Genomic DNA, 13,039 nt, shown 5'->3' with positions numbered 1-13,039 from the left:
CGAATCATTCTGTAGAAAATGACACAGATGGCGCCATATTTGTTATCTTTGTTGCGCAATTTCAGACGCCGATATTGAAGCCCCTAACGATGAGTTCAAAGTTTCAAACTGAGCATTTTCTACATTCTATTTTCTCTTTTGTATTCAGAATGATTTAATTCCTTTTCTCAGACTTTTAGAATTTAAGATAGTATAAATATGATTAATGGAATCCATACGCTTCAGTGTGACTATGACAACATAATCATCCAGCGAAACATTTTCAATCAGGCAAAGGCTGAGGCTGAGGGTAACAAATTTAGAATAATGCGTTAGGGTTCTGACCTGCAATGCTCGTGCAAAGGTTAATGCCGTCTTCTTCCGCAGGGACTTGGTGAACTTTATACAGCTGACGCGTAACGATGTGTATTCTGCGCGTTTCTGCTTGTTTATTTACCTGCAGAATTTTTTTTATATCGCGATGCCTAAGTGAAACGCATTTTTCATTTTTCCAAGATTCACCATATTTTCAATTCACCATATTTCTGCACTTCGAAAATTTAGCTACATCGATCAACCGATTGCTTCCACAAGTAAGTATTCGGTAGATCTTCTCATTTCTGTAATTCAAAATATCAACATCGAGGAAACAAAGTAACATTGGAATTCACCAAACGGACAAATGTCGGCAAATTTAAATCTGCGACAGTTTTCTAGCGTGACGAATTTCGCGATCGAACTCGGATGATTCAGACAGTGAATCAATCGTTACCATTCAAGCCACGATGAAAGTCCATTATACCATACTTGTATGATCATTTTGTGTCAGACAGTTTTGTCGCATCGTTGTTATGTCATCGATGCGCCACTGCAGATCATATTTGGACAGTTAATTGACACAAGTCGCTAATTGAATTGCGTCGACGAGCTTCCGCGTAACGGAAATCGTTACTACCGACGAATTTTGATTACATAACAATGGGTGACAAATGCAAAGGATATTTTTCACCGGCTGGAGCAAATTTGTTGCATAGGTTAAAAAAAAACGACTTTTCGCATTGCATCCGCAGCAACATTGCAAATTACATAACTCTAGTTACCTAGCCACAGATGAATATTTCTCTTGACACACCAATGGGTCGTTGGACTCTGGAAATATGGCACCTGACTGCAGTTTTGTAGTAAATTATTAATACCCCGCAATATTGATTTTCCCGACTTTCCATCATGCCCTCTTACGTCTACATGAGAGTAGTAGAATAGGGTGTATAACGAGGCCCAAAAAATCTGAACTACTAGTAACTACCATAAAAAACCTTGAATTTATTAGAAACCCTTTGAAATCCATGAATCTCTGAAGTCCCCTGAAGTCTTACGACGTCTTTTGCAATTACGTAAAATATCTGGAGTCCAATGAAATCTGTCAAGTATTTTGAAGTGTCATTCGATCACTTGCCGAAGTAATAAAGCTCTCGGTCTGAGAGTAAAGGATGACGCGTTCCATTGCTCATCTCACATGGAAACAACGATAAATAATTTCGATGACACAAGTGTATTTCGTGGATTATTATTCTCGGCTCATTTATCAGTATAGTCTGGAAATACGCTGACTCACCTGCGGTTTCGATCCCTATGAGGTTTGCGTGGGCGCCAGGTCGTCTGTCGACATTCTAACCAACCCTCTTGGCGCCTGTACAGTCCAGCAAAGATTCTTGAAGCGGGTCTCTGAGTGCAATAGAATCACGAAAAAGTCTCGCTCTTTCACCCGGCTGTACATAGTCACTCAGGTATGTATATTGTGTACCTACCAACCCTGCAGGCTACCTGCGTGGTTATTCAGACTTCGTTAGCAGGCTCAAGCCCTTTGGACGTGTGGTGTATGTATTTACCACTTGCATTATTCTTTGTTACGACATCACGAGTGTATTAGCTACTTTTTTCTTCTCTTCATATTCCCAGCTAGCGAAATATCAGCTCGCAACGCAACATATTGTAAAGTCGTCCTGATTTCATTCAGATTCTTTTTACAAAAAAGAAAAAACTACATTAACAGCTCCAATCGCCTGCTGTATGATGTAATGAACCAATTTTTGGTAAAACTACAACTAAACCGCAATCATAACGATTTTATGAAACAAAAACTTTGTTTTCCTGCAGCGTGCCCCTTTTCATTAGTTTTCCTTCTGCCGATTCATATTCGTTGTCCCTTTCCTTCTCTAACACTATGAGAATCAACAGAGATTATTAGCTAACAGTCTTGGAGATTTTTCCAAAGAAAAATTTGTCGGGTTTTGATCTCCTCAGTAAAAAGGTTAGTGCACCTACTACCTATTTTTAATGCACGAGTAGAATTGGAATTTCTATAAAGAAAATCATTCCTGATCGTTCCTAGTCTATTTTTTATTTTTACTAGTGTAAGGCAGCTGTCTAGACAGCGCGATAACTTGGATGACAGGGTTCGTGTCCAAAGAGCTTATATCTTATCTCGACTAACGTAAGAAAAGCTCTCTACAAGTCCCCGATAAGATTCGATTCTTATAAGCACGTTTGGAAGGCGCGAGCCGTTGTAAATGCTTATTCAACTTCAATTTTGTGGCTTGATTGGTATTGTTGGAATTAAATTGCTTCAAAATTGGTAGCAAAGCGCAATTTGTTCTCCTCATGCAAGGACTAAAAGAATTATTCAACGAAAAATGAGCATTGCACAATCATTTTATGAACAACAATTGAACGTGAAATTTGTACCATCTTTTGTATTGACCTACGATGACGAATCAAAGTTTCAAACACAGTACGGATCGTGCTGCAAAGACACTAAAGTAACGCTGTCTGTAAGCAACTAAATGACCATAATAACCCAGGAATATACAAATTTTGTTTAAGTTGCCGAAGTTGGTGGGAGCGTGTTCATACCGATGCTTGTGACGTGCGGGTGACGAACGAATCGGTTCTTCAAGTTCAAAGTCTTCACTGTTGATTTTCTGATGAGCAACTTGGTGTATAATTTACGGAACTTATATAGTTTTTCGTGGCTATGTAACGTGAATATAGAATATACTGTCAGATCACGCACTAGCATCGTGTTTTACAAAGTTTCCATCACTAAATCTTATCTTTGGACGCGGATATAAGTGCCTTCGTAATGCAAAACTCGTATTATAAGAGTCTAGACGAGTCTTAGACTATAGGAATCGCTAATTACTATTATTAGTATTTTGCTTCTGCTCTTGTTGATAGAGAGAGAGAGAGAGAGAGAGAGAGGGAGAGAGAGAGTTTTTAAGCCACGTCATGTTCTCCAGTGTTATACAATAACGAATCTACACCTCGACCAATTATATCCAATTTAATAATTCGCATAACTGATTTCGTTATCGTCTGGATGCGAGAATAATCTATTTTAAGCAGACGTCGTCATTCTGGTACGTGCAGACAACGCGTTTCATGGAATGTCAAAAGTGTGACTTGATTTGTCGCACAGATAGACAGTTAACGAACAGTGAATTTCGCTTGGATCATAACGCATTCTAGACATCTAGATACCAAAACTAAAGACTCATGGTGACCTAACTTCGATGAGACAGTATAACTTTCAAGTTTGGAAACACAGTTGAAAGCTAAAGCTAATTTCATATCTTTTGCTTGTCCAAATGACGGAATCGATAAACGCACGTAGACTTGATGATTTTTGCAAAGCAAAGAAGTTCCAGAAAAACTTAATGAGTATATTGATTCTTGAATCACACTCGACGAAATACACCGTGCATGGTACCGACGCTAAAACCGTCGATACTTTTAAACTGAATCACTCATTGTCAGTCATAGGACATACAATAATTTGGCAATATTGTATCGCAGTTCTTACAAACGTCTCGTAACAGTTAGACCGATAAATTGTCTCCATAAATACGTAGGATCATATCGTCGATCCTAGTGCAGAGTACCCAAAATCTTCTAGTTTTCAGCCGACGACAATAAGCAGTCTTCGTAGAATATTTGACTATAAAAAAATCATCACAATCACCAGAGCGAGACGCCAGGATAATCCCAATTCTTTCTTTATCGTTTAGTAAAATAAGTCTAAAGTACCATTTTCTAAAATTCAGGTGAAGGTCAGATTGATTTCAAATTATCAAAGCGCAGATTGATCTTTATCTATATAAGTACGGTTTCTTCAATCCGAAGACTCAAAGTTCTGAATGGTAATAGAATTGTCCAATAGCAAAAACCAATCCAATGGTCAAAATTGGGATCTACTTTTCTTAGTTTATTCGGAATTTCGAGCATTCGTGATTCAAACTACTCGGAGTCTTGCGAATTTCGACTAATAGTATTCGATCTAATGGTCACTATGACTTTGGGAAGTTAACAATCCCCATCCAGATTCGTCGAATTTGTTGGTTAAACCGGAAGGTCCGACGTCCTCTAGATTCAGATCGCCAAGGGATCTGAGGTCTCGGTCTTACGGGGCGTCGAAGGCCTTGCTGGTTCCCAGTTCCTGGGTCAGGTCAGGGCGCCCGGGACTCGAGGTTCAGGTAGTTGACGACGTGTCCGCAAAGCTGGCAGGGGCGCGCGGATCGCCCTGAGTGTGAGGGCTGGGAGGTAGAGGACTGCAGGAGGCTCGGTTCGGGTCGATATCAGCGTCAGTCCTCTTTGCGTTGAGCACCAGCATCGACGACAGTGCAGCGATACCGAGTCCCTCCCAGCGATTTTAAATCGGGCGTTGGACACGACGGTCGTTTTGTACTTTGTGCTTTTCTTCGTGACGCCAAACGTTCTGAAGGGGCGCGTTCGATTGTTTAAGCAGTGTTAAGTGCGCGAGGTTTAGGTGCTGCAACACTTCGAGATGGATTCGGAAATTATATCAACCGCTACGAACCTCGTCAAGGAGGCGGTGGATCAGGGAGCCGACATCGTCTGCAAGAGGCCTCCGTCAACCCCAAAGCCCAATTCGAACGGCACACCCTGTGTATGGAACATCCTCGACCCTAGTAAGATACCTTTTTGATTTTGCTATGCAATTTTCTAAGTGCATAATGCAACTTCCCCCACTTCCGTTCTTCAGTTTCTTTTTAATTTTCACTGCGCCTCGTTTTATGGTGACTTCCCTTATTTTCGCGTCGTTTTTTTGGCGACGAAAAACCTGATTATCAATTTACCTTCTCGAACCGACGTATACATATACTCAAGTTGACAACGCCGCGCCTGCTCCGTTAGGTAACAATTCACTCCTGTGACCATGTTTAAAGGATGGCAGCCTGTACGAGACTTGACTGATCATTATGACCGCACGGATATACCGAATACGGTCAAACAACATTTTATTTTTAGTCTTATATACATATACTAAATTCTTCTCACCCAGCAAATACCATCTACACTTCGTAACCTTGAGAAATTGAAACCAATGAACCGACGATACTGTTTTTAAAATAATCAGGTAATTGTTAGATTTAATCTCAATGAATTGCGCAGTATCTTCTTCCCTTTACAGTTTGTCGCAGTGCGTTATAAGAACGGATTACTAATGAATTCTGGAATACAACAATGATTTCACTATGACAAATCATGCTTATGTATAATTCGTATAAGAATTAAACTGAACCTGAATCAGGTTGAAGACGAGCTCAAATCTTCATTTATAATACAATAAGTCGCCTTTGCATTCTAATGAAATTTCATCAGTTCGCATATTTAACGACAAAAGAATTATCCTAGACTGTGATTAACTGTGTGGATATAAAGTTTTCACTTATACGTCCAGTAAGAGATATAGATGTGGTACCGAAAGGGTAACTTGTTCAAACATCCGAATTAAGTCATCAGGGAATACGTAACGTGATTGGGAATTGAACATTGGCAATCAAGCTGCAGCATGCAGTTGGAATAAGTAATTGGTAATACCAACACCCTCTGCATATCACTCATGGAGTGAGAACAAAGTCCTCCTCCTCCTCCTCTTCCTCCTCGGTGTTTAATTTTCTCCAATTTGGATTCTTAATCGGTCTCATCCGCCTTGTTGGCAGTTTGCTTGCGCCGAGTCAATGCTCATCAATCATCCTGTTTCTCCACCTCCAAACTTGAATAACTCCCGGACTCTGCCCCGTGAAGCAATCAAGTTTCCATTTCTCGATGCAAAGGTCTACCCGTAATGCGATTTCGGAATAGATTGCTACTATTGGTAAATGGTATAGCTTATATATTCGTCCAAAAGCTACTACCTTTATGCCATGTCGTCACTGGACGTTGTACTATTTCACATCCATACTATTTCCCGCAATTAACACAGCTCGTGAGTCCAAGGTCGTAATAGATTCTCTACATTATTTTGCTCACATCAGAGATATTACACCGATGGCACAGTAACAAGCTTATACTGATGTATCATTCCAAAATTTTTGAGGATGAATCGCAAGTTATAAACTTAAGACACAATTGGAGGATCAGCTTTTAGTTGGCCCAAGATATTTGACGCTTTCAAATGCAGATCACGTGTCTTTTTGAATCATCCTACAACCTGTTTGTCAGATTCTTTTGTTGCGTAGAAGTGGTTTGCTCGGTTTTTGTCAAAACTCTCATTATGTCACCAGTGGCTCTTTGTTAGTTCGGGTTTTGAATGTTGGTGCAAAGTCACGTAATTCATCTGCTCGTCTCGTACTTTCTAGTGCCGGATCACAGCACCTGTAAATAGTGATAGCAGTCATCACTGCGGTGTCTGACGCCACGAATGGAACCTTTTATCGCGCATGCGGATCCAGCTCCGTACAAATTATGGCGTCGAATTTCACACCGCTCGAATATTATCCTGTTCATGGCTTAGGAAAACTCATTTTATGGAAATAACGGTCGGTCCTTCAAGTTTTTTGTTGTTGTTTGGGACACAATCGTTCGTGTGGTTACTGATATGATTTAACGGTATGGGCCTAGTTCTTTACTTTGCGATAACGAAGAGGAAGTTTACACTAATTGGTAGCAGTTGGTCATTGTGCTAGATGTGAAACGAACACTTCTGTACTAGTCATAGTTACTGAGGGTCACAGCTAATCTTGTATTGTCTCCAGAGTTCCGTGCACTAGCACAACATCGAGTGTTGCCACATTTATAACCGAAAAACGCTGCTCGGCCAGGAGAAAGTCCTCAGTCAAGGCTAGCTGTGACTTATTGTTGTGGTATGTTTGTAAAACGATGCAAACAACCGTTGTATGATGTATTCAAGATATGACGGCGTTATTGTGCTGCTTTAGCCAAGTTGAGCTTTTGTCAATTCGTTCGTTACTTTCTTTGCCAAAAGTTTCTGGCTGATGAAACTTCGCAACTTAAAGGTTAGAAAAAGACTTTTTATATCACGTGAGCGAATCGGAATGTTTGGTATAAAATCAAATTGTGAAAATTTTGTTCCAAATGCAATTGTTCTAAAGATTTTCGACGGATATCGCAGTTTAAATGTCAAATTTTGGAAACTTGGTAAAATAGCGATGAAAAATATGTTCAGAATCACAACATTCGTATGCGAAAAAGCAAACTTATCGTTCTTACAATTATCTACATAGTCATTATCTTTCGTCGGTCGTTGTGCCTTTATACGATTATATCCATGAACTCGACCCTAGTTGTTTTCATTCTGTAGTCTCAGACGGCAGGCATATATTACATTACGATGGAGTCCTTTCAGGAGTGATAAAAAATACAGTTGATGTAGGATTCCGGAGTGAATTACTTTCCTCGAAAGTCTTGCAATTTTTATTATACAAAACATACAAAAATCCACGCCAATTGTAAATTATTTATCTGCATTTAATTACGCAGCGTGTATGCACTTTGAAAACATAAATTGAATGAATCGGTTTCTATCAATAGGCCTCCGTTTCACAACAAGTTGCAAGTCCACCATCGCGCAGTTATTGCGCACCAATGCTCATCCGCTTTGTAACACAATATACGTGCAAGAAAAACTCGTCTACATCACGACGCAATAACCGGTGCGAAGAGGCGAGAGCTCTCGATCTAACCTAACTTAACCTATCTGTTTAGTTCCACATACCACAAGTAGATATTTATCCATCGGTAGACAATAAGTAGTAAATACTTTGTATACAATCGTTAGAACGAATCATAGAATTTCACACACCATGAGGGGATACAGTCCCAGACTAGGTTTCGCACTTCGGGTTTTTCGAGTTCTGTAAAGAGCGCACCTCGATTGTTGAACGAAATAACCATACCTAGAAAAGTAACCAGAGAAACATAACCTAGGACACGTTCTACGTTCCACGTTTCAGTCCCGACTGTATAGCCTAATGCCTGCATTTTTGAGCCAAAGACGTCAGTATTCGTAGAGTATTGATCAGTCAGTCAGAGATGATTTAGGTTATTTGTTAAATTTTGATTTCATTCGTACGCACTAACGAAAATGCAAGCGGATTCATGAGAACTTGCTCTTGCTAAGAGGTATTCAAAACATTATATCCTCAACGCTCTTTCGCTGCATTGAACGTAAAAGAGTATATTTAATATTTATATCGGTCACGTGATTCGGATGAAATATTTGCTTGCGAAGGATGATTTAACAATAAGCCGATCGTCTTATACGAAAGGCATTGAAACTGTCTGTGGTGTCTACCACAACTTGTTACAGATGTAACTGAATATATTTTATGCCTATCACAAGATGGTAATTATAACCTCCATCAACGGTCGTTTTATTTGTAATCCTAGTGATGAATGATAGTGTAAAAAGCTCCGCGAGGAGTGTGGCACAATTTATGGATAACTTATCTCATGATAAAACAAATTTTTGCAACTTACAGTTTTATTTCACATTTTCTTATCGTGTTATCGCGATTTTGTTTCGACGTAGCAACATTTTTTCAAATCATCATGTTGATGTAACTCGCTTTACGGTGCTTGATTTTTATTCGTCTTTTTATTTTATATAATTCAACAACAGATCTATTGTGTTTTAAGTGATAATTCAGTTATCTGTACCAACCTTTGGAATGTACAACAGTTCTCCGTTTTTACCAGAAAATTTAAAGCAAGAACAGTGAGAATATTATATGCACGTATTTCTAGATAACGATTACTGATCAAATCTTTTGGTGAACGATTTGATACGGTTTTTAATTTTCTCGTAGATACATACATACTTACGATGAAGTAAATTGCGTCATTAAATAATCCTCACATGATATTATATCTGATAAAAAAAGCATACAGTTTGATTAAAATTACATACATATGTATAATAATTATGAACAGTGGGTAAGTTGAATTTTATTATTATTCTACCACTTCCATCTGCGGTTATTGCAACGTTACGACGATGATTCATTGCTGCAACTTGTAGGTACAAAAGTTTTGATTTGTATTTTTCTCTTCTTTCTTCGGTTTTAAATTTATGCTTAACGTTACAATTTCTATTTCTACTTTTCTTTCTCTTATTGTATATATTCTTTTTTATACTGACTGATTCCTAACCTATAACCTTTCGTTCCCTAATGGCGCCAATATTTCTCACTTACGAATTTCGAATTCGTTCGATCACCGGGACACGCTTCATTGAACTCATTCCGGAAATCTGTTAATAATTTATACCAAATATCATTCACATCCAGCATCCGAGCTGAAAATAATGTTCATGAAGATCCGTGTTATACTCGAAGCGTAGATGAATTGGTGACGAAACTGCAAACAGAAAGGACCCGGCTGCTGCCTTATTATTACCGACGAGTGCTAATTGTTAGTAAAGCTATGTTTAAACCAGCCGGTATGTATGTATGTTTAACCAGGCTTCGCTTTCAGAAGCTGGGGACAGATTTATAGGTTATACCTCAAGTACCTTATGTATGAATCTCCGGAATATTTCTTATTATTCTTTGCTGGTAATATGAGAACAAAAGTATGTCGTTGAAGCAAATTTTTTTCGCAGCTGCTTTATCGTTCTTTAAATTGTTGCAGATAATTTTTATTTTTTTTTTTTATAATTTATTGAGGTATAATAAGTAATGAATTATTCCGTATTTGGCAGCAAGTTACACTATTATATGTGTATAAACGACTCTCTTATGAATGAACTTATTAGAATAGGAAAATACATTGACTTGCAATGAAACTTTGGAACTATAAATGTCACGTTATAGGTTATACACACATGATTCTATTATTCGTGCTATCTATAGCTTCCCCAGTGTTACGCAATCTCATACCTTCTAGTATATATACTTCTCACTATCTCTATACTTATTTGACACACTTATAGAAATAGCGACTTGACAATAAATCTCGCAGCTCTGTGGATTCAACGGAATGGACTTTAATCCTACAATTTGAATTTCTAAAACTAAACCCAGGCTATTATATTATGCATACTTACGTTTTTGTTCACCTATACAATGATCTACCTATCGCTGTTGTAAAAATATTACAAGAGATGGAAAATTAACGCTATTATATGAAATTTGAACTATTCGCTAACATGTAGGGTAACTTTTTTATAATTAAAAAAATCTGAAGGTTAAAACGTTGATCGTCGTGAGTCAAAGTACAGTGAATAATAATATTTCACGGTATTCAATTTTCGGGTAAAAAATTACGGTTCTAAAAATTCGTGACTCAGGTCGATTAACGTTTTCTTCCTTTAAGTTGTATATCTATGTAAAAATTTCATCTCAGGGTGATGGAAAGTTCGCTAAATTAACCTATTTAATATTATCTTTACAGACGCATGGTTTAACCCAGAAAGACTGAACCCCAAAGGTAAGAATCGACGATATATGTGTTGTGCGTGTCTCTTAGAACATCTTAGTACCTTTCTTTTTCTGTGCAATATATTTCTAAGTCTGTATTTACGTATCATTAGTGAACCACAAGTTCACTATTTTTATTTTCCACGTGCATGGCTCATTTCTCTTTTCCATGTAAAATAGGAATTGGAGAGCAAATACTGAAACAAAAAAAATTCACTAAGCTTGTACGAAGTTTATGGACAGTTTGTGTTGCTGTATTGGTATTTCGAAAATCCAAAAGTTTCACAATTATTCTAGTTTTTCACTGTTCAGACACGTGTAAGATAATCGAGCAGTGTGAGTTTATGGCGGTTTTAATAGCACGTTTTTTGCCTAATTCACTATCAGATTTTAATTAATCTTGAAACACAGAAATTATTTCTAATCAATGTAGAGTACGTACTTTTTTTTTGCTTTTTTGGTTTCAATCAGAATCTTCGATAAGCTTGAAATTGGGTAGGTAGAGTATCATTCGCTAGGTCGCTAGACTCAAGCAGTGCAATTATTATCGATACTGATTCCTGAAATTGTCGATAATGCAGATTGGAACATCGTCAGAATAACAACCAAATCTTACAAGATCGTAAAGGATGAAGTGATTGAAATACGATTTCTCGCCCATTTTCGATCCGTAATTTTGCCGGTGTTAGCAATTCTGATGCATCGTGAATTCTGTTTTCAAATCGTACTATTGAAATTTCACCTCACTGAACCACACAATACCAACATACCTGTAATTTTTTTTGTCATCATCGAACTTTGCATTCAAGCATCGTTTTATCATGCTTAGTCAGAGCGATTAGTTTATCAATGATGAGTGTCATTGTCGCTATGCATGCTAATGGGCAAGTAACGTAATCGGATTGGTCACTCGTGCGAAGTCCGGAAAGATCAACAGAAAGTTTTTTTGTATTCCGTTTTTTGTTTCAAAGACGAATTGTATTATTATCTCATCGTCAGTGAAGTCTGGGCAAATAAATACAGCATGGCAGGCATTAATCAAGTTCAATTAATTAAGCAGTGTAACAATCAAGTAGTTGTAAATTCATTTATAAAAATCAATAATTATCGTTTCAGTTTACAAATTGTTGCACTACAGACGTACATACATACATTTGGTTTTCGCAATGGCTGCGACGCTTATTGAGTCGTGGCGCCATCTTCAGTCGCTTGGCGTTATTCCAAACGACTTCAGATAATATGCTCTCTCGGCAATCTTGTTACTCACATTTAATTTGTTACCTGCACTTTCGTTACCACCTGACAGAACACAGGCGAAGTTTTTTTTTACTTCTCAGGAATATTTTGTATACATAATAATATTCGTAAATAATTTGTCTTTCCAACATTTATTGAATGTTCTTATGACAGATTTGGTTATCGATCCTAATAACCTAAAAATGAAACGTTAATTTTTCACTAAATGTCGACGTTTTAAGGCGTCTTTAAGGTCTAGAGAATTTTCCATTGAAGTCCATATTCAGATGAAGTCTCGGCAATAGATCAACGGATTTCGACGATTTTGGTCTCAACCGACGCAACTATTGATCTTAGTTTACAACTAATCATATTTTGGATTCGATTGGTCTGGTAGTTTTCGAGTTATTTTAATGATATAAAAATATTTCACTTGATTTCAGTCTTATGTCTTATGAGATCGAAATGCATTCCGGTGGAAAGTGCTTAGGCTGCCCCATGATCAAGGTCAGGCAAATCACTCGCCTGCTAATACAGACCTGACATATGATTTGTGTTAGGACGGACTTGTACTCACAATAGTAATAACTAAAGTTCCTTATGCGAGTTACTTCCGAATGTTGATATAAATCATTATTTTGGGTAGGTTTATTAATTTGTTATCGTTTTAGAATTTGATGACGTGTTTATTGTCGTGATAGGCACAATTGCGAAAATAGGAAACATACGTCTTATCAACAAGGTTCCTGGTTCTTCATCACATCGTTACTTGGTTCATAATTAAACCGTGTGTTACCTACTTGAACGTATAAATTATCACCAGTCGAAATACTCGATCATCTATAAAACTAGAAAGTTGGAAAAAGTATTTCAGAAAATTACAAATAAAATTTTCTCGATAAAGAAGCAGTAGTTATGAATAGTGTAACGAAACTTTCGGTAAACGGTAAAATAAATGTTTACTTATCATCATCTTACAAGAAATAATAATCTGTAAATTAATACTATATTTAGATTACAGGAATTCCGATTTTCTTGAGGGGGGAAAAAAAAAAAAAAAAAAAAAAAAAAAACACCAGACC

General features: G+C 37.5%; 1 protein-coding gene across 4 annotated transcripts in view; it reads left to right on the top strand.

Annotated features, from left to right (window-relative positions):
• The window catches only part of LOC124404221 (reticulon-1-A), a 41,887-nt gene that overhangs the window by 17,743 nt on the left and 11,105 nt on the right, over positions 1 to 13,039 (top strand). The window contains exons 1-2 of one of the 4 annotated variants that reach the window (XM_046878171.1): positions 4,621 to 4,967; positions 10,696 to 10,731. The exons of 1 other annotated variant lie outside the window; for it this stretch is intronic. In XM_046878171.1, the coding sequence (XP_046734127.1) occupies positions 4,823 to 4,967; positions 10,696 to 10,731 (181 nt within the window). In that variant the 5' untranslated portion in view covers positions 4,621 to 4,822. Of the gene's footprint in view, positions 1 to 4,620; positions 4,968 to 10,695; positions 10,732 to 13,039 lie in introns of those variants that run through there. 2 more of the 4 variants (XM_046878169.1, XM_046878173.1) reach the window with 2 other exon arrangements.

This window comes from Diprion similis, chromosome 3 (genome assembly GCF_021155765.1).
Source record: "Diprion similis isolate iyDipSimi1 chromosome 3, iyDipSimi1.1, whole genome shotgun sequence".
NCBI classification, from domain to species: Eukaryota; Metazoa; Arthropoda; class Insecta; order Hymenoptera; family Diprionidae; genus Diprion; species Diprion similis.
Note: the sequence above shows the minus strand (reverse complement) of the source record. Positions and strands in the feature narration are given on the sequence as shown.